This window comes from Passer domesticus, chromosome 2, assembly GCF_036417665.1.
Source record: "Passer domesticus isolate bPasDom1 chromosome 2, bPasDom1.hap1, whole genome shotgun sequence".
Lineage (NCBI taxonomy): Eukaryota > Metazoa > Chordata > Aves > Passeriformes > Passeridae > Passer > Passer domesticus.
In genome coordinates this window covers 67,353,652-67,376,768 of record NC_087475.1, presented here as the reverse complement: position 1 = coordinate 67,376,768, position 23,117 = coordinate 67,353,652, and the positions used below count along the sequence as shown (strand labels likewise).

Sequence of the window (23,117 nt, the reverse complement as noted above, 5' to 3'; positions counted from 1 at the left end):
ATATGTTCATAATCATTAATAATTTCTTATAAATTCTCATCTGAACTTTGTCTACCTACCAATCTTCATTCTGCTAACAAAATTTTTTACATTTACATATTAAAATTAAAATTACATTAGATCAGAATGTGTGAGTGCACAGATATATTCTTCAGTTAGTTAACTAAGTCAAGTCGAGTTTACATGAGTTAGTGATGCCTGTGAACATGAAGTCTGCAAAGGTGACACAGGCTGTTCAAGCCAGCAGGAATTTACTCTGTGGAACAAATCAGAAGAGGACAGTGTGTAATAATGAAATACAATTAAGTAAATGGTAGTTAAGATTCTCTAGAGAATAGAATTACTTCCATTGTATCAGCAAATGGCTAGTTAGTAAGTCAGTGTTAAGCTTAGTTTGACAGTGTTAGGTGTCAAACTGTTGTTTTGAGGATAACAACTGGCAGAGATTGATCAATATAACTCCAAAGCCAGCCTACTCTGAACTAATTTGGGTAAGATAGCCTCCAGAGGTCCCTTCCAAGTGAATTGTTCTATGAGTCATGATTCTGCATGATAGCCAACCAAAGGCAGTATAAAAATCTTAATTGCAAGAACTCCAGTCTGGCATAATGGCAAGAATGTGCTCCGCTGAGTACACATCAGTGGATCACCACTACAAGTGATTTACCCAGTTTCAGCGATGATTTCTGGAGCTACATATGTTGGGGTCCCACAGACAGTATATAGAGGTCCATCCACAATTGTTGCTAGGCCAAAGTCTCCCAGCTTCAGGGACTTGCTTCCATCTTGGTGTTCATAAACCTAAATCAGGAGGAAAATGGAAAGTTTTACCACAAAACCATCAATGCAACTACTATAATCACTTCCTAACTGCCTGAAATGTTCCTTCTTATTTACAGGTTTTTTTCTCCTCCTTACCTTTAACATATTTCTCTGCATGTTTTGAAAATTCACAATTTGGACAACTTCCCTTGAATACAGTCAGGATGTTCGGGAAAGACTTGTCTCGCTGCCCAACAAAAGCCGTACATTTGCTAGGTGCTAAAGCCCACAAGCAAATGTGTGACCTTCCAGCAGTGGCTTTTCTGTGTCAGCTCCCTACTGAATTCACAGTGTAGGCAGGTTGAGTTTATTCATTTTACTTGCAGAGAGCTTAAAGGTTTGCACAGGAACTTCAGCTACTTAGATAATAGAAAAATGACTGTACTGATAGCAGTTCCAGGCTCTTCTCTGTGTGTTGAAGGCACAAGACACAAATCTGGCTGGAGTATTTCACCTAGAAGTACTCTCCTCTCCTTGAATGACTCTTACACATCAATGAGTTTCTTACTGGCATGGTAACATCAGGATCAACGGGACATAAGTAGTTAGGGCTGCTAATGGGGATATGTGAAAATTCTATCTTAAAACCTGGTCTTCACAGCAGCAGCATGATCTTTTGCAGGGTTTTATGGATGCAAAGGGAGATTAAGATATAGTCACATGAAAAAAAAAAAAAAAGCTAGAAACATCAGTAAAAAACCCATAATTTTAAAGGCTGGCTCAGAGCAAAAGGGCCCCCCACGGAAAACTAATGTCCTAGGGTGACTTTATGATTTATTTTAAATCATGCTCTATTGTATCCCCCACCAGCTGCTTATGCCAGATAATAAGTTCTGTGCCTTTAAGATTAGATCCAATAAAAATGTTTAAAAAAAAATACAAAAATGTATCTAAATTAAACACTAGACTGTAAGTCTATCTTTAATCAACGTGCTGGTTTGAGTCCTTGCTTGCCATTTTGGAATGTTTTCTATGATAGCACCTCAAAAAATGGAAACAGTCTACAGGAGACCTTCTTAATAATATCATCACTTTGTTATTTTGCAAGCCAAACCAAAGCTCTATGCAGTCAGGATCACCACTAGTGATATTGTATAAACAATTTGCACCAAAACTGTGCAAAAATAGTAGGTGTCATGCTTCCTAATCAAAATCAAAATAATCCTTTATATATATGTCTTGACCAGCTACTCCTATATCCAAAATCACATTTATCTACAACCGTTTTAAGAAGAAAATCCTAACTTTTTTTCTTATAAAAATACAATAAATTCTACATGGGACCCTTGAATAGCTGGAGCAAAAGTAAATTCTTGAAGTCTCTCACCAGTTTCCTACAGATCTGTTATAGCTCATACTAATTAGTAATATTATACAGCCCCCATCCCCCAGTTTCTTATTTGTTAATGTTAGTCATGCCTAGAGAGAAAACCCCTCTCTGTCCTGAATTCCTGCTTACCAGGTGATACAGCCACAAGCAGACATTCAGAATACACAAAATTCTTCTCCTCTCCTAATGTTATTTTTAAGAATTCAACTGGATCTTTAAGAGGACCAGCAATTTATAATGGATTCACATTTATCTTCTACGAAGCCAGAAAAAGTTATGTTTATAGAAAAGCACTGGGAAAAAAAAAGCAATTATGGTTTTATTCAAAACACAGTTTGTTAAATACATCTGGTTCCTGAAACTAAAGAAAGTGCACTCTGAAATGGCAGTAATAAATCTAATTTCAACAACCGTTTTAATTAAAGTCTAGAGACTAGGGCTTTAAATATTCACTTGCTGAAATATGTAGTGTGCACTTAGACATCAAGAGCTGAATCTGGCCTAATTAGTATTTCATATTCTGTTTCATGCAGTTATCTTTCTACACAGCACTCTCTGAGCTGTGCTAACCTAGCAAACATTTGTAAATTCCTTCCTTCAGTAGACCACACCTTGTGGGACTCATCCATACTAGAAATTAATTACAGAAAAGGGTTTTTTGGCAATATTTACCAATGCAGACGGTTTGGTACAATGTATTTTCTAGTATTCTGCTTCATCTGTTTTGAGGAATTACTTTTCTTGGAAAACTACTTCAGTTGACTTGTAAAAATGAAGAAAGTAACTTTTCCTCACCCTGTTATGATTTCAAATAAAAAGAGCCCAGTGTGAAGCTGTGGTATGTTACTTGCCAGGCAAGGAATGGGAAAGAAAATTTAACGCTCATGTTATTCAAAATAAATGCTATATATGTTCCTGCATTTAAATACTGAAGGGCAATTAAAGAAATGGGGATTAGTGCAAATTGCCCACTACGTAGTGCTTTCACTGTTTCAACTAAGCTATAAAACTGTGTAATTGTACTACACTAATTGAATGCAGCCACACATAATTGTATGCCACCATATGTATCCTATTAGTATAAAGACTGTCAGTATTTTCTAAGCTGCTCTTGTGATCAGTGCAGATGGCAACAGTCAGAGAAGTTGTTCTCTAGGGTTTATTATATGGCTATAAAGACATCCCATGACTTGACAAAATAAACGTTCTAAATAGCAACAATTATGAAAAATGTTCCAATTAAAACATGGAAGACTCCCTAGAGAATAAAGAAACAAACAAAAATGCTAAAACATCACAGGTATTCAGCACACCCTAAACTCTTGCACAGTTGACCATTAGATGGACTTTACATGCCTTGAGGATAATATGGAATATTTAAGCAGTTAAAAAATAATGGGTGCTGCACACAGGACAGGTTCACACACACAAAGATTTATTAGCAGGACCTAGATCTGGTCTCACACATTAGCTCTAAGACTGAAAGTTTCTTTTGGGAAGAAGGAAAAATTAAAAGAGACAAAGGAGGTAAAAGGAAAGGCTCTACTAGGGACCGGGAAGAGATGAAATAATACAGCTCCAGGTGAATAGCCTCTTATCTCCTTCTCCAGAGCAGCATGATCCCCTTCACTCCTCATGTTCTTCTCCAGCAATTCTACAGCCTTGCTCATCCTCTCTATTGTCTTTTTCCTGCTCATGAGGTTGTTTACCTCAGGACATGCTTCTGTATACCAAAAGTTACAATCCATGAGTAGGAAAAGGTTGGGTGAGAAAGGGCTGATTCTCTCAACCTAGTGGCCAGGAGAACCAGCTATAACACAACCAGGGTTTGCATATGCAGCACTGTGACTGGAGCAGAGGGAAAGCCACAGCAAAGAAAAGGGAAAAATTCCTCCATGACCACCCTAGGTGAAGGGTTAAAGAGCTGCAAGGAAAAGGGCAGGCCACAAAAGGCAAGTAGAAGGTATTTAGCAAAATAAATGCTAAGACCCGTGTGGCATTTTTCAAGTATTTTGCAAATGCCATGAAAATAATGCTAGCTGCAATTCTGTGACATAAGGAACCACACATCCCATTTGACAGCAAAGATAAAAGCAGAAACACACTGAGGCCACAGGCAGCCAATGTCAGAGCCAGGGTCAGAGCTCAGGTAAGGCTGGTTCCAAAGCACTCTTTTAAAGCAGCACTTATTTCTTTCAAGCACCTGATAAACCTTAGAGAATCAATGAAATTTATGAATCAAATGGTGTCTTTTGAGAATTAGGATGCTACAAGAGGTTAAATGCTGCATCCTTGCAGCTCAATCTCAAAATCAATACACAGTTCTGGAAAAGCCACTCAGAAATAACTCAGCTACAATGTGATCATGAATGGGTAATTACCAGAAAAGCTGAGCAGGTAAATCTAATACCTGCCCTGCTGCCTGGACCTCCTACCCATACCTCCTGACCATCTCTTTTCCGCAAGAATTTTAACTCTGACAAAAATAGAGTTTAGGCATTTACAGACAAGTCAAGACAGCAGCACAGCAAGGCTTGTCCCAGACCAAGAGACCCTCCTGCACACTCTGTGAACAGCATTAATGAATCATTAATGAAGAGTGGGATTGCTACACCATCTGCATGCAGCCACCTATCAACACCAGCACCAGAAATTAAAATGGAGCAAAAGGGCCAAGAAAGGTGTATCAGTCAGCAGTGTCTAGTGAAACTTCCACCCAGTGTGTTTTCAGCAGTTTCTGGAAAATGAGGGCAGGTCACTTCCTCACCCAAAACCTGCCACTAGAGGAACTTCAGCTGTAAAAATCCCACTGCCTGGAACTTTAGTAATATCTGCTGGAGTCAGCTTTCCCATAAAACCTCTTCATTGTCAAGCAGGACTAAATGCATTAAGTCATGGCTGAGAGCACAGAGCTGAGAGAACTGATACTCTATATTCTACGAACATTGTTTTACGGTTGCAGAATATATGGAGAATTGTGACATCCTGAGGAACATGTCAGCAAATTTCTGAAAACTCAGAACAGTGAAATAATTAGGAGAAGCTAATTTCTCAGGAGAAATAAAACTCTGTAGAGGATGTAACTGCTGCATTCAAGTGTGCAAAAATTCTGAGAAGACTAATTGCCAGGGTATGTTTTTCACTGTCTTCAGTGGATAAGGCTCATATAGATTTAGTCAAAAAAACAAATATTTAGATTGTCCGTTTGTGAAAGTGGCTTAATAAAAAGTGCTATAGGATTATTTGGGAGATGCAGTAGGGGAAGGACAATGAAGTTTCTTCCTTGCTCTGCTCTGATGTATGACATGATCAGGACACAACATTGACATGCACCATACTTGTAAAACTAAAGGGTTGCTAATTATTTAGGCAGTGACGGAAGTACAGAATAGTCTGCTGAGGACAGAACACTTATATTTATGAGAAGGTTGAAGTTATCCTGCAGTTTACTACAGGTTTACTTCTAGTGATCCTAGGAATAATTCAGCTGTTGTGTCCCATGGAACAGTCTAGATATACCACCTTATGTTACTGCAATTCCTGGGACAGCTGTTATTCTTAGGAGATCTTTACAATGCAAAGGTTAAAATTAAAAGATCAGTGACTTAAAAGACTGAAATAAACTTGGCAGGCATGTGGAAGGAGGAAGTACAGACCTTTTCTCACACACTCTGAAGTTATCAGCAATACTGAAAAATGAATCTTCACTTACCAGTAGATTCTCCGGCTTGATATCCCTGTGGACAATGTTCAGGCTGTGAAGATATTTGATGGCACTGGCCAGATTGTAAAGCATCCCACTGGCATCCCGCTCTGTGTATTTGTTGGTGGAAGTAATAGCATCAAAAAGATCTCCTCCCTGGAGCAAAGTTACCATGGGATATGAGAAACATTGCTTGTGAAATGACTGAAAAATTTAGGGAAGATCAAGGAACACTTTTAGAGAAGGAGGAGGAGGAGGGGAAGGGAGCAGCACAGTTTCCTTGCCGCTATAAACTATGGGTACTGTGATGACATCTCCCATAATGGCAGTTAAACATACCAATAACTCAAAACCATTGGTCATGACTGAGTTGGTCAGCCAAGGGGCTGGAGTTTCTACTGCAAACCATTCCCACCTGCTGTTGCTTTTGTAACATGTCCAGCACTTGCCAACCTGCATGTTCAGAGCCTGCTACAAATGTCTGGCAAGAGTACATACTTGCCTATCATGATGCCATTTACCAACCCTGGGCACTCTTTATAATAATCACAGATTGACATCAAACTTTTGCCCAATGACTAAGTGAACCCAAGAAAGATGAAGGAACTCTGAGTAAAAACTCAGAACTCAAAGTTACTTATTTTCACTGCTATCATATTTTAAAAGTCTGTTTCCATCTCACAAAGCTTTGCAAACATTTTCTCTACACAAGATGTGAATTTTTTGGTAGTGTGATGCCTCTTGCAGTAAATACTGAATAACTTTACAGCGTGTATGTAAGGCAATCATACTAGGAGACACAGGTGGCTGCTTGTGCCATTCTCAGCATGCTAATTCAGCTAAAAACTGCTGTCAGTGAAAGAAAAGCAATAAAACAAGAGAGAACGAAGGAAAGCAGAAAATAAGGAAAAACTAAATGGAAGTCCTCAAAGTTGAAATGATCTTCACCAGGGTCTGAGGTAGCCATGACTGTATTTCCTGAGATGAGCTGGCAAGTAGGGAGAGGAAACATGGAAGAGCTTGGACAAAGATGGAAGAGTAATTTTAAGGATGAGATTAAGAAGGGAGCTTGACAGATTGGAGTCAAGAACAGTGATCTTTTGGGAGATTCTACTCAGAGGTATTGAGCCTTTAGCCAAAATCCAAGCAGCATCACAAAGAAAATGCAATCCAACAAGAACAACAAAAAAAAAAAAGGCAAAGGATAGTTCTGCAAAAGCAATGCAAAATTTCCCTGCTGCAGTGAAAACATCAAGAAAAAAAATCACAGAGGACTGTATTTAAAAGAAAAAGCATGTATTTTCTGAAGGCAACAGAGGAGTCCCAGCTTTGCCAGCTCTCATAGTTTTATCAACAGCTTCAAGATATTTTCTGGGTTTTTTTAAGGCTCAACACCAGAGTAAAGACTTTTTTCCACTTTCCAGAGGAAGGAGGGGGGGTGGGGGTGGTGGGGAAGGAAAAAAAAAGAATTTTTTCCGGGAATCATGGCTACAGAGAAAATGGTAGGAAAAGAGATCCATCAAAGACTCAAACCTGGTAAAACAGGCTTTACTTGTTATAAAAAAAACCAAACAAATTATTAAGATTTTTGCATTGTTGAGGTGCAGCAGAAGTATGCCAGGGCAGGTTTATTCCCATTGTAGATACAAAATCCCAGGTCTTTAGAAATTGCTTACAGCCAAAAATTGTCAAATCTGAACCACATTGAACCTCTTGCCCTGGCTGGTGACTGTTCAAGACACATCAAGATACATAGTGTCAAGGAAAAGGAAGAACAAAAGGCCAACCTAAACCAGATAGAGGATTAGAGAAAAAAAGACCAAATATTTGGCAGAAGTACAATACCATGTACTTCATGGCATTATCTGATCCCTAAGTATTAGGTATCAGCATGTGGCAAAGTATGTGAGATAAATAATCTATCTTCCCTAAGCTCCTTCCTGTGAAACCCCTGTACCAGCTGCTTTTTAACATGAGGCAGTGGATTAGACAGATCTTTGGTCTTATCTAATATGTTCCAGATGCTCAGAAGAAGTGTCAATAACATTGGCAAAGCATCTGCCTCCAAAAAAAGAAAATAGTCTGAGCTATGAGGAGCAAGAATGAAAGAAGATGAGCCTTAAAAACAGAAGGAAAAATTTTGGCTTGAAGTCAGAAGAAAAGGAACAAATGTTCATGCACAGGAGAAACTTAAATTCAGAAAAAGATAGAGGCTGTAGAGCAATTTAACAGTCAAGCCAATCTGAAGCAAAATAATTTTCTCCATTTAAGCATCTACTGTAGTCGGTAAAGTTTCTTACCAGGTATCCTGCTAAGAAAAGAGAGTATATATTTATTCTGTGGGATTCTCTGCAGTTAAAGGAGAGGTGATATCCTGGAAAGAGTTAACAGACCTGACAGCTATATCAGGCAGAATTGCTTTCAGACTTTCCTCTCCCCAAAGAGCACTTTAACCTGCAAGGTTCTGCTAAGCCGATTCACACAGCAGGTCACTATCATTTATTCAGGCACCAGGGGTGAGTTCAGGATGACATTTCAGTCTTAAATCCCCTGTTCTGGAGTGAAACAGGACCAGCAACATCTGAATGCAGTTTTTATCATCTGTGCACATGAGGAAGTGTACTTGGAACTACAGTAACCAATTATTTATTTATTACCTTGTTATGTAAATTATATGATCTCTCTTTTTCTTCTGCAAAAGTGAAATCATATCCTGGAGCAGTAAAGGAAACTCAGCAATAAATCTTGCTTCTTAAATTGGCCAAACCCCTGTTAGGTTTGAATAACAATTTTGTTTCGCTGTGTAAAAAGGCAATGTGCCAGAAACCAGGTCTTTGCTTCCTTTTACAAGCACCACTTGCAATGTGTTTATATTTGTATTTATGAAGTGCTTTTTCTTACACTTTACAAAGCAATGAATGGCCTATCTGCCATGAGGTGAGGGCGGGATTTGCAGCAGTCACTTATGTCAAACATGTTACTGCCAATTAATGCAGGGTGGTATTAACTGAAACCGGGCTCTGCACTATCAAGCTTTTCCTCCTTGCCTCTCTTTCTTGTCTGTGAGTCTGATTTAAAGCCAGGTCTTCAAAAGTCAGTCAATAACAGATGGTTAATCAATTCTAACAGTGCACACTATGAAATGGTAACAGTCAGCAATTGGTGAATTAACAATTAATGTCCTTCCAGAAATGCCTTCCCTAGTACCCAGAGAGTGCAACAAGGCTTTTCTTCCAACTGTATATTAGGGAATAGATGTTTGTATCAGAGAAACAAAGCTGGGTTCGCCGAATAAGGTTATTTCTTCTACATTTCTCATATTATTTCTCATTCCTCTCATATTCTCATTTCTCATTTCTCTCATATTATTCTACATAAAAGTAAAAACTATTAGAACAGTGATCTCTAGGATACGAGAAGTACAAATTCCTATAGAGCCCTTCCATTATACAGCTAAAAGAATATGTGCAGCAGTCTTTAAGAGTAAAGAAGAAAGAGCACAAAAAACCAGACTTCTCCAGAAAGTTAATACAATGTATGTTTTTTTTTAATATACATCTTTAAGGGTTATTTTCTAAATTATTTTCTAAGAGTTTTCAGTCCCCTCCTCTCTCATTTAGCTGAGTAGGACTTCAATTAAAAATCCATTGGACACTACAGTTTACACATTTTTCAGTCATGAATAGCACAGCAGGTTTCACCCATAAAACCAGCTCTGTGCTTACATCTTGGCAGGTTAGACAAGGCACAGCTTTTAGTTCTTAGCACACCTCATGGGGCCAAGATGAAGGATTTGTCAATGCAGGCTAAAAGCTGTGGCTACATGTGATCACGGTGCTGTGCAAGGGGATTGAGGTACCTTTGAACAAGCTCTCACAGACACTGAGGAAAACCGACAGTAGCATGGATTTCATGGTGAGCTCACTTAGAATAGAATAAAGCAGTAATTGTGATTAAAATAGTGCTAGATGGCTAATGGTATCTGATCTCAAGCTGTGCTATTTCACATTGCATGCCTAAGAGTGAGAGAGGGCATGAGAGAGATTGTCAAGGGAGTGGGGAAATTATTCTGGGACTGCTTACACAAAGGGATTCATGGCATGAAAGAGTACCAGTATTTTTCTTTTGTCTTAGGATTTAACTCTTTCATCAGAGAAAATATGTCAGCTCCTTAGTACCAGCACTTCCTAGTGTGCTTCCTCAGAGCTTGGAGGTGGTGGACAGTGGGGACAGGGGGACCATAATCTCCGCAGCACTACTCAAGCCAAATAGGGCATCTGTCAGGTGCAGACCTACAAGGACAATGTTGCCATCTCCTAAGATGTGGGGCACGGACTGAACTTCTCATGGATGACAAGATTTTCTTTCCCAAATTGCCACAAGGACAAGGGAAAATCTGTGGGCATCCGCCCATGAGGCACACAGCTTTCGACTGGGAACATGGCTGGTGTCACTGCTGCTGCCACAGAGCATGGGGGATAATGGAACAAACCAAAAAACCTTCTCATTCTACTTGCTCTTGTATCACAGACCAGAGACTGAAAGGGTATTTAAGAAACAGCTGGACCTGGGATTGCCCTATTTAATATCTCAATGAGGCACCTACACCTTCTAACCTCCACTTACAACCAGATCAAAACAGATCAACAATCCTGTTTGCCAAAAAGCACTTTCTCTAAGTCACTGTGAAGAAATAGGGTCCAAAATATAAATTACTGCATTTGCAAATTTACTTTTTAGAATAGAACCACACTTTAAACAGAAGGCTTTTCTTTTTCATGTTCCCCTTCCTTCAGCTTAAATTTAGATTGCTATCGAGGAGGCAAGTCTGACACTGTGTTAATACAAATCAATAGAGAAAAAACACATTTAATATTGTTTAGATTTAATGTTTTTGTATACCTTTTTGTATTTTGAAGGCTGGTATTTATGGCTATTTGGACTGGGTATATTTTCAATTTACCTCAAGGCAGATTAAAAATTTTTAACTAGTTTTCTTTTGAGGAAGCAAACCAAACTGGTGGTATACAAAGTACTGTCAACAGAACACTTCCAAGTTTGGCTTACAGGTAGTCAGAAAAATATTTGAAATATTTGAAAGCTAATAAAAAAAATCTGACAGTATATTACATATCTTTCAGTAGGATGCTAGACCACTTTCAGAGATCTCTTCCACTCTACATTATTCTGTGATCCCATGTTTTTAGTAAGCCTAAGTAGGAATGGAATTTTTCAATATGGTTGATACAATAAGCAGCTTGACTCCAAAACACTTACCTTTACAAGTTCCATGACAAGGTACAACTCAGTTGGCATGTCCACCTCCTCAATCAGAAGTACAATATTGGGATGCTTGACTCGTCTTAAAATAGATACTTCATTCTGGATCATGTGCTCCTGACACACAAAAAAATCTTCAATGAATGTGGGTTAGTGGGAAAAAAAATTCACAGCAGAAAAAGCAGAGAGAATTGGGAGCTGCACGGATTCTCTGGGGTTTTTGAAAAAACTAACAGATGTTGCCTCCAGCAACAGAGAAGGAACATGTTTAGAAACATCAATGTGGTAACTGAAAGAAGAGAGAGTGGAACACAGAAAAAGAAACGGAAGAAAAGATGTGTTTCTGGTGCAGAGAAAAATGAAAGCTTTTAAAATTTTCTCTGATGCAGAATCTTGAGATTTAACAACATGATAGCATCTTCTCACAGAATTTTGTTACTGATTTTAAAAGCTAACAATCACTTGGTGACTTGGCAAAATTGACATTAATTTAATTAACCTATGCCTTACACACAGTGACCAGTGTTGTTATAATTATTTGTATTATTTTCTTCTTTCTATAACACCTGGAATTATGAAAATTAGAGGACATAATTACATGGATAAAGAGAAAGGAGTCAGGCACAACCAACCAACTGGAGAATCATCACACAGGTCTAGAATAGCACATGACTGCCTTTACTGCTGAAACTCCAAGAGTCTCCTGAGGGCAGGCAAAGACTTCAACCAAAGAGATTCTAACACTTGTCAGGATGGACACAAAATACCAACAGCTTCTCCAAATGATCTCTCACAAAAAATATTCCAAGAAAAAAAAATCTTTTGGTCTCATATTTTTTCTACTTACTTTTCCTCTACATTTACTTTTCTTGATTATTTTCAGAGCATATTCTCTACCAGTTGATCTGATAAAAGAGAAAAAAACCCATGTTTAATGACATTGAATATTTTTCTCAGTTGAGTTTATATTTGTTATATGAGTATGATAAGTGTAGTGGAAAGTTCTAGTAAAATATTCTTTTTTCTTTTTTAAGAAACAAAGCTTAGATTTGACTAATGTGAAATTGAGCCAGAGTTATTAAATATGCATGCCTGAGAAAAAGACATGATTTTTTGTTTTAAAATGAAAGCATTTCAGTGTTTTTAAAATATAAAAAACTGCTTGACTTTTTCTTCCATTTTGTAATGAAAATTGTTATTACTTTGTCATTTTTATTTAAAAATGCCATGCAGTGTTCACAGGTTCAAATATTTTCAAAACAAAGTTTTCTATCCACAAAAAATACAGCCCATGGAATATACTTACTTTTTACTTAAAATGAAAAGTCATTTGTTTGCATATCTGCAGTCACAACTGCTATGATAAAAAGGTCAGTCCTTGGAAAATTTTTTTATGTATTCAGTAATTATAGGATATTTAGCAGAGTTAAATATGTTGGCTTTTAGGCAGAATGTGGAAGGTTATGGAGACTGAAAGAAATTAGTTCAGGATGAGAACACATCTCCTTTTAACTACTGTGTTGTTTTGAATCCTTATAGTATTTATCACTACTACATGTACATAGTCATCTATTATCTAGAACACTAACATAGACAAATTAGCTTGTAGACAAGTTAACAGTATCAACTTCCATTTCTTAATTTAGTTGCAAAACCAAAAGATGGCTGTAAGAATGAAAACAATAAGCTCTGATTACAAGCCCCAGTTTCACTATAACTTTAAATGGAAAAATGATAATTTAAGAAAAAGATCTTACTGAAATATTTTCATTTGGTAATACGAACCTAAACAGGTTACAAATGTCTATTTCATTGCCTTTAGGCATGTTTGGTTAAAATTAAGAAAAAAATAACCTTTCAAAAATACAGGGTCATTTTTTCATTTTTCATTTCACAAGAGACAGTAGTTAAACTCATACAGAGCATGTTCAACAGAGATGAACATGCTCTAAATATTCATGCTTTAATGTGTCTAAAACTGTGCTCACTCTGTCAAACAGGACATGCAAAGTGAGTAATACACTGAAAGCACTGTATCTGGAAAACAACTGGGCATTTTAATTTCCATATTAAAAATTGAGGAATTTCTCTGGCAATGATGTACCACCAATTTCTAATTTAAGGAAAAATGGGTAATTCAGTAAAAAACAAAAATACCACCAAAATATTCATTCTGGCAAAGAGCTAAAACTGCCTCTATTAGGACATCAATTAAAAGAAATCACAGAAGATAAGAACGTTTATGAATTGGGGGGAAAATTACAGCATACCTGTTCAAGATTTACACAAATAAAAATTAAAAACTTCTCCTATCTGTACTCCCCCCACACAGGGGTTTGATGCTACAGCCCCCCAAAATGGGCTGCACTCCATGTGGGGTGCCCCCTTCCCATGCTGCTCTTCAGTGGCTATAGTCCAAGCTCAGTGAGGGGACAAGAAGAGATTTGGACACTATTTTTGGGACTCAAAGGAGGAGGTTGAACAAGAAATATTAGAAATTAAGATATCTGGGGTTCAAACTCAGACCAAATATAGCCTCTTTCAATAGCAGTCTCTTTCAAGCTGCTTGGTTGCCCTAGGAATGCTTCCTTTCTGTCATGAGAAAGGAAATTGATGGTTTTTGTTGGCCATGGGAGACTCCATGTACTCCAAGACACTGGGAAATCTGAGCTAGTGAGGAAATGTCAGCATTTGAAAGAATCTGAAAGTTAAAAATGAACACATATAAAAACACCGCAGGACAAATTGTGCATACGATGGAGCAGATATGTAACAAGCAGATGACAACTCTGACTGTTCTTTGTTTTGGTAAAAAGAAAATTAAAGCTAAGATAATGTAAATCCTTTCCCCTGAAAAGCTGCAGAACCGCGGCCTGTCAGCAGCGCTGCAACTTACACACCACCAAAAAATATGCATAGCCATGTCAGAAATTCACCATGAAACAGGCATCTCACCTCTCACCTAAAAAACTATAAAAAGGGACCACAAAAAGAAGGCAACATGCTGTGGCTGGACAGGAGTCTGGACCCACTGCATTACCACAGAGTTAGACCTCTAGCTCATAACAGGGCTTGGTGCCATGTTCCCTGGCTCTTTAAACTTTTGCAGAGATTCAGACTGCATGGGAGACAAAAATCTATCTTTGTTGTATTTTTGCATACATTAAATGTATTTAAGAGTGTCTGCCTGTGCATTCACAGATGCTCAAAACAGGATTTAGAAGTCCACATGTGAAAATTTTGGAGATGGTTTTCGGTTTCTATTTGGACTGTTCATTGTCAGAGGAAAACTCCTGTTAATGTATTGAAGTGCTCAAAGACCTCTAATAACCAGCGCTCACAGTCTGATCTCACAGCTATGGAGCAAGACTATTCATGAGACCAGTGAATTTGTGTAGCAAGACCCATTCCTACTTGTTTAACACCTTATGGTGCTATTCCTTTGAAGTCCAATGCACATAGGAATTGTACTCCACAAGGAAATGGAAAATTCTCTATCCCAAGTATCACCCCATTAATTCTGGCTCTGCAAATGATGGACATATCAGACTTTGAAGTGAGGTGGTTAAAGAGGTTTAAAAAAAGACTGAAAAGAATATTTTTGAAGGAGTTTCACAGGTACTGGTATAATTTACCCTCTGAGTCTTTAATTTCTCCTTCCTATACTGCTTTAGAAGTATAAACTAACAGAAGCAATTCCATTCAACAATTCCATTTCAATTTTCAAGATCTCCCAAAGCAGTAGCTCTCAGATAGAAATGGGATCTATAGAATGGTATAGCTCAGAGACCACAAGACTATATATCTGGAAATACCTGGGTAAAAGTGCTATTTGAGTACATTAGACACACCACATTACTGGATACTTCTGGGACCAGTGGGATAGACAAGAGGACAGGAAATAGTTTTCATTCAACGTCTCTAGAATATTGTAATCAGCATTATTTTTAGGTGTGATGGGACCTACATTTAATTTTGTTAATGTATTTTCTCTTCATTTGGGAAATAATTGTGACATGAACACTAGCACATTTGTACTGTCTCAGCACAAATTGCATTTTCAGCTGAATGAGTTTATTAAAACCACAACTTCTCTTTATTTTAGCGTCTAATCTTCTTTTCTTAGTCACGATTCACTCTACCTTGAGCTGCCTTTTTATCTTTTCTTAGAAAGAGAGTTTGGGTGAAAATGGGTGTTTTCACCCATTTCTTTCATTAGTCATGTCCCTCCATAGGGTTTTAGAGTGCTTCCTTTCTTTTATACTGTTTTGCTTTGCTTCCTTTAGGTTTCCATACAGTTCAGTGCTCAGACCCTGAAGTTTGATCTGAACAGCTACTGTCCTCTGGATGACCAGCTCCACCAAAAACTGGCTCTGGCAGAACACTTGAGGCCTCACCAGAACTTTGGCCAAGTCCCACAAGCAGACTGTCAGCTGATATGAAATCCACTCTCACCCTTTTCCCCAACAGCTGTCTTCATGATCTCCAAGTTGCACTTTTGAATGCAGAGATGGACCTGTATTTTTCCAAGGAGACTAGTTTAAAACCAGCCAAGCTAATTTATCATTGTCTGTAAGGAGATCTAATCTCACTCTCCAGAGTTTATACCATATTCTTACAGACTAAAGAACACTTTTTTCTTTGAGCCCAAAGGTGAAGTTATAGTCCTCTGTAAGAGTTTCCTCTCCAAGATATGATAATAGGGGATAGAAAACTTACCTGATGAAATATCATTCTCAAACCTTGACATCTCTATTGTTCTCTCTTTTGGACACCTCTGGCTCTGGCAGCTTTTTATTTGTCTGCACTGCTACTAACATGAGCAATCCTACAGTTGTTTCACATACAGGTGAAATACCTTCTCCTATTTTTAACAATGCCACTAAAAGGCAATCACAGTTCTACTTAGAGCATTCCTGCTTGGTTCCCTATTTTTTATACTCTTAAGGTTGGGTAGAGCAGGTTCAAGCCTGAACAGATTTCGAAACAGACAAATGAACTAGTCAACCTGGACATTTTCAGCAACGCTGACAATTGAGGTGACTTGTGACTTCTCTAATCTGGAGTAGACATCTAAAACCAAAGACTGTTTTGACCTCTTAGCAGTAAAGGTCACTGAAGGAGTTAGATTTTGGTGTCTGCAGTGAGGGTCATAAAGTTGGAGGGAGAAAATACAATGGCACAAAGTAGACAAGCCGGAGTTAGACGTTCATTCATTAAAAAATAAATATGGAAGAGGCTACACCTCAGTGTCAGATGGCAGAATAGCCTGGTCCAAAATTACCTCCTTGTGCTGACCATTGCCACTACACCCCAAACAGAGAACTTCCTGGCATCTTTACAGAGTGCTGCTGTATGTGAAATGTTCCACTGGTCTAATGTAAAAGGAGCACTGCAAGAACATACTGCAAGAAAAGATGTTATTTCAGTGCTACAAGAGAGATTTAACACAAGGAACTGGTAAAATCATGTGGAGTGTAGCAGAAAAAACCCATATAAATCCCACAAGAATTAAATTCATACATTGCCCCTTGAACTTTCTCTTTTTTTAATTTGAGAGGACATTAGTTTTTCCATCTGGCATTGGGACATTACCTTATTACATTTCTGTATTCTACAAATAAAGATACAGTCTGGAAAAACATGACATTAATAATTATTTTTTACAGTAATAAGCATATTATCCTCCTCACCTTTCTATACACTCCTTCACAATAGCAAAATTTCCGTCTCCTATAGTCCTTCCAACTTTATATCGCTCTGCTATCGACGCTGGAACCTGGAAACCTTCCTCCAACACTTCTGAAAGAATCATTAGTACATTTTTATTGTTAGTGAAGGAAACACAGATGTTGCACATAACATGCATTTTAAGTCCATGGTTTAGGAGCCTGGAAACCATTCAGTCAGTATCTCACTTACTGTACAGTGAAACCATGCTGCTGACATTGTATATACTCAACAGGTTTCATGCAGATACAATAATGAAAAATAAGACTTCTGGGGGCTCAAACATACCACCATTTGAGTGTTATATAGTTGCCATTGCAATATGCCCCCAAGACAAAACCAAAATTGTATTTTTTTAATTACGAAAAGGCCTCTGTGATCTGCACAAGCGCAGACCAGCCTCCAAAAAGGGCTGGAACTCCTTGACACAGCATGATTAAATATATGTACCAAAGAAGTCCAACACTCAAGCACTTATTTTATTACATCCTGTAAACTGAGACATCCATAAAACTCCTCATGTGCTAAGTGCTAGTTCTCCCCATCCCCCAATATCAAATATTTAGTTTTTAAACAAATGTTCTCAATAATACTACCTCACATGCAACCTGGGTACCAGATGTTTAGGTAAAATTGCATTACACAGTGTCTAAGCATACGAGAAGCTTGTAGTTTAATGTGCTTTAGTGCTCATTCCTGTACTATTATTATTAAATGTATTTGAAATAGTGTTACAAATACCTAACATGCCTCTAAAAGCTGACTGTAAACTGCAGCTGATACAAACTACGATATAAATATTGTAATGTAAAAAAAAATAGCCTCTCAGAAACGAGATTTGTGTTTACACTCTTTAAGACAGCGCGTTTAACTGTGTATTACTCTGTCCTTTGTTCCAGTTTAGTATTAAAAGTGAATGCTAGGAATGCTAGGACACAAGGAGGCTGGGGTTTGTCTGAATTCACAGACAGCTCGAAGAGTTGTTCTCCAACAGGAGCACAGATACACACACAAACGTACACAGATGTGCATGTGTATGAGCAGACCTTGCCCCTCAGCCAACTTGCTCAAAGCCCTAGCAGGGAGTAAGACTGTCCATTTCTGAGTAAAGACCCAAGACTGCAGTGTGTTCTTTTGTACCATGGCAGATAAGACAAAAATATTGAAATAGGCCAGTCAGCACTGTGTTGCTTGCTGAAATAAAACTTCAAGTATTCTGCAATAAAAATACCTCTGAAGAGTGATGTCCAGATCAACTCTGATCCACAGTGAACCTAACTGGCTTGCTAAGGCTGAGGAGCTTCCTCACAGAAAATTATCCAGCCTGCAATGCTCCCACCTTCTCTGGCAGGAAGAATGACTCATTTCCTACACAGCTGCTGTTATCACTACACTGACTGCTTTGAAATGTCAGCTCCAAATGTTACCTTCTGCAGGGCCATCATTTTCATCCATAGAGCTGCAAACTTTGGTGGATGCTAATGAGGTAGAGGAGCCACTGTGTTGGGAGCTCTGGAAATGGAGACACAAATGAAAACAGATGATTTTTAAGAAGCACAAGTACCCACAGCACGTTCCTGCTGGACGCATGTCCTGGAGAGGCTTCAGTATTCCAATGTAAAGAATTTACTTCGGTGGATGGATACGTGGATGCTTGGGAAGAGTCCAATTTCTTCCACTGAAATTACACTTTTGGTAACCTCACACTGCTGGAGAGATCCTTGATCCACTAAGTGCAGCAATGTGCCTGCAAGAATACTTTGATGTATGCTCCAACAGCTTCTCCCCATTCCACACACATTTTGTCAGGGAAAACTGAAGAGCCTTATGCCCTCTGCAGGCCAGAGACCGTGTTCTTAGAGACCCTATTAACTCAGCAGGCACTAGAGGAACCTAAGTCTTTGGTTGGCTGTGTAATGGGCAGAATTCCTCAATTTCACAAACCTCCCTCTGTTGAAATCCTCCCCAGTTTTGTTCTAAAAGGGAGAAATCATTATGGTAATGTATGAACAAAATAAAATGTCAGGGTGAATAATGGTTGTTGTTTCACAGGAGCATTTGACTGGGGGTAGCTCGGTTGAGGCAGTAACTCTGTTCTTGTTCTCAGTTTCAAGCACTTGTCCTGCAACTGTCTGAGCTTGTCTGTACAGCTAATGGGGAGACGGCAATGTCTCTGTGGCCCCTCAAAGGAAACTTGTAGTCACCCACCTTGGATGCCAGAATTGTAGGAGACAGGATCACACCAGGGAAACCTTCCAAAGCACTTATCAATTCCTATCAGTTACCTATGGACTTTAGGAAAACTGCTTCATCATGCATCTAGATGGATGAAGCTCCACAGACATTTGAGATGGACAGGATTTCACCCAAAACTTTTATCCTGTGGTGCATAACAATTATACAAATGCATCTTCAGGATTCTCCTATCTCCAGAGGAAGCCAGAAGCTACAAATGTAATGGTGGCCCTTCAAACTTAAAGCCAAACTAAGCATTTCCTCAAGTCCTCTTATTACAACTTAAGTGAAAAATATTCAGAGGATTTGCAAAACTAAAACTTTCTTGGGCTCATATCATTCACATGCTGAAAGTGCTGCAGTATTTCATTATCTTCTTCACTCTATATATTACATAGATTGAAGGCTGTACTTCATGTAACTAACACTATCACTTCCTTATCACTGTTTGCAAGCTTTTTAGATGCCCACAATCATGGTGTCAATCCACTTTACAAATTAAATACAACTACTTTGGAATTATTTCTTTTGTCTGACACTGTAGAACACAGCTGATGACTGGAGCAAGAGTAACTAAAGTTGCAGCAGTTTGGATGTTTGCTGAATACCTAGACAGGGAAAATGCAGTCAGCAGACTTTAAATCTGGCCAGTATGCTGAGTTAATTTGAGAAGAATAACTTTTAATTTCTCCCACAACAAAGGTCAGATGACTTAGACAAAGTCTGAACTTGGCCTATTTTCCTCTAAATAATCCTGAGAGCTTGCACATCCCATCTACCATGAGATTCTTTGCCCTTGTTTCCTTTAATGAACCCCAGCTCCCTGTTTTCATCCAGGCAAGTATTTCTTCTGAGCTTTGACCAGAACTGAAGAATGCATTAATCAATTTTTGGACTGTTTTTGTTGCCTCTTGACAACAGAAGTCAGCACTGAGTGATTTTATGCAGTTTGCTAAGATATTGCTGCTCTTGTTTCGTGGTCAGGACGTGTTTATATATGTTCTATTCCTGTACTAAACTCTGCGTGACATCCCAGTAAAAACTTACCTCTGGTTCATTTTTGAACAAATGAGCAGATGTGGATCAAGGTAACGGGAAAATGCTAGGAGTTCTCATGCCTGGAGAAGTCAGTCTCAAAGTCTATTTTTATACACGTGTAATGAGAGAATTGTTTCCTTTACAGTCTTGCTCATAAAATAAGCAGAAAAACATGTTCTCTCTACTAATTCTGCTATGTTTGTTTCTTTTCCTAGAACAGACATCCAATTTCATATTTATTTTCCCACTTCACAGTATTTCTGAAAGGAATTACATTTTAAATATGTTTAATATTTATTACTTTTATAATAAGGAATGAATCATTACAACATTTAAGGAGTACAATCACAAAAAGGTTAGTGCTAGATTTTTCAACAGATTATTTAACAGCTGCTTTTTTCTTTTCCAGTTTTTGCACTTTAAATAGCAAGATTACACTTTTAAGTAGATGTTAGGTCAAGGCTGCTGACTGCACAGCACTGCAGCTTCCTTTAGCATCCTGATGCCTTCTTTACAGTCTTGCAGTCACTGCTCTCATCTGTGAGAATGGGAGATGTGAAAATCAAGACCTAACTCAGTGGCCACAACTTCTCAGAATGGGTGCCTATAGACATTCAAATTTCTATTTGAGGACTGAATTTTTCAAGGACCATAAAACAAGGCTTAGCTGAGAAATGCAATTGCTCAGTTCTTCTAAAACTAGATATTCTTCAAAGGCCCATTTAAACAAAGCATTTTAGCAAGTGCTTCAATTTAAATAGAAATAATCTTAATGGTCTACATATAAGTGAAATTAAATTGACTCCTAAATATGTCTTGAGCAAACTCCTTAAATATGGATTTAACCTAGGTTTAGTCTAATAGACTGAAAAAAAAGTGGCCCACAGAAAATTTAAAGTAAAAAATTTACTTCATACTGATGTTTTAAGTATCTTTACTACTTTTCTTAATTGGCACTGTTAAAGATGGGAAGGTTAAAAATATTATTTTGTTAACAGAAGAACTGAAATAATGCATTTGTAGCATATAACATACCACTGGTGTGCAAACAAAGCATACAAAGCATTTGGTGACATCAGCCTGCGAAGCATTGGCATGGAGGCAGAACTTGCCAGTGACAAGGAAGCAGTAGCTAGGAAGATGTGCTAAAAATACACACTGAGACTTTTAAAACTTTAAATAATTATTGAAAAATATATAAAAACATACTCTTCATTACCTTTGCTGAACCCCTCCTATTAAACAACAGATTGAAAATAAATTAGGAACTGGACATTTGCACATATTCACCAAGTCTGCTGGCAGCGCCCCTTTCACAATTAAAGAGATGTTACCGGAGAAACACAATACAAATATTTTTGTCTTTATTCAGTCCTCTCCAACAACACGCAGGCATTTATTTATTTATCTTTACTTCAGCTAGAAAGAGATTTCATTTATTTAGACTTTAATTAGCTCGCTGTTCTCACAAGCTGAGAGCCCTGCGGGTCCAGCAATCCTTGTGGGTCTCAGTGTTCCTTCCAGCTGGCTTGCCAGTCGTGAGGCACTCTGTCGTGCACGCTGTTGCCCTCACAGATGTGGACCCCATCAGGGATCTTGCAGATGGGGAGGGGGGAAAAAAACCCTAAGCAAGAGTATGATCTCTTCAACACACAGACTTTAATGCAATTAGCTGCTTTAATTTTAAGAGATGCTGAGGTGCTTGGAATGTCATCGCTTTTACACAGATTTAAAGGGGTCCAGTTGCACAGGTTGCCAGCACATGGCCGGTTTTATGGCACACCTTCATAAAAGCGATGGCATAAAAAAATCAGGTCTTTGGTGTAAGGATTTCAGATCCTATTCAAGTTTATATAACAGATGGCCAGCACACCACACACCTCACTGATGTGAATGCAAACATTAGCACTATAGAGTTTCAGCCATGTCTCACCCGGAGATTTATTTTGCAACTGTTTGGTAAATAGTTTGTATCTCAGTGGAAACCGTGCTAAATTCATGAAAAAAAAAAAGGCAGCAAAATAAAAATTACTGTAATGTCTCTTTCCTGATACTCACCTTTGTCCTAAATTAATCTTAAAATCCCACACCAACTAAACAGCAGGAATTATTCTTGTGGACTATTAGTGTCAGCAGTTATGAAAAGAGACTTAAACAAGTATGACTAGAAAGTTTGTTAGTGCAATTGTGATTCCAGAATCTCAAATCCCAAACACTGCATTCTATTTTCTAAACCTCTCAAAACCTTTCTTAGTGCATGTGGAATCTACAATGTCTCTCAACAATAGATTCCTTTGTATTTTTTCAGTACGAAGGAAGCATCTGGATGAAATGTGAGTAACAGAAAAGCACACAGGTGTAATGCTAAGTTTGGATCCCATGAAAAGTTCTACTCTTTTAGAAACTGGCTTAATGAAGTGAGGATTAAAATTAGTAAACAAAGTGTAAATTCAGGAAGGAGGCTCAGGAGAAGGGAATTATTAATATCTTTAAATTATGCCTCCTAAGATGACCGTCTTCCAAAGAACTCTACTGAATCTTAAAAAAAAAAAAAATACAAAAAGATAAACATGTAAGATGAAGTTCAACTCAGTAAGGAAAAATAGCTTTAAAACCGAAATGAAGCATTTATCCCCCACGGTCACCTCTTTTGGAGCCCATACTAGTGTTCAGTCTGGTTATAAAACAATCTTTGCAAGGTAGCTCTCATGGCCTCCTGACAGGCTCAGCTCCTTTGCATAAAGATGATCATGAATAATGGTAAAATAAAGACAACCATCCAGTACAGGCATTAGCTTTTAAAGACTTTGAAGGAGATAAAAAAATTCCCGTAATATGCAAGTGTTAAGCAAGAAATAAGTGAGTCAATGAACAGCAAAATGGTACATTACCAGCGAACAAAAGCAGAGAACAGCTGATTTAAAACAATAAAGTAATACATTTTGGTGCAGCTTATAAGAAGATAAACTGATTTTTTTA

General features: G+C 38.1%; 1 protein-coding gene across 4 annotated transcripts in view; it reads right to left on the bottom strand.

Moving 5' to 3' along the window:
• Positions 1-23,117, bottom strand: part of DCLK1 (doublecortin like kinase 1) — a 231,016-nt gene that overhangs the window by 28,428 nt on the left and 179,471 nt on the right. For all 4 annotated transcript variants that reach the window (XM_064409005.1, XM_064409004.1, XM_064409007.1 and 1 more), the window contains 6 exons: positions 18,293-18,377; positions 16,829-16,937; positions 11,983-12,040; positions 11,133-11,252; positions 5,865-6,011; positions 668-801 (listed from right to left, as the gene is read on the bottom strand). In XM_064409005.1, coding sequence (XP_064265075.1) covers positions 668-801; positions 5,865-6,011; positions 11,133-11,252; positions 11,983-12,040; positions 16,829-16,937; positions 18,293-18,377 — 653 coding nt within the window. The remainder of the gene's footprint in view (positions 1-667; positions 802-5,864; positions 6,012-11,132; positions 11,253-11,982; positions 12,041-16,828; positions 16,938-18,292; positions 18,378-23,117) is intronic.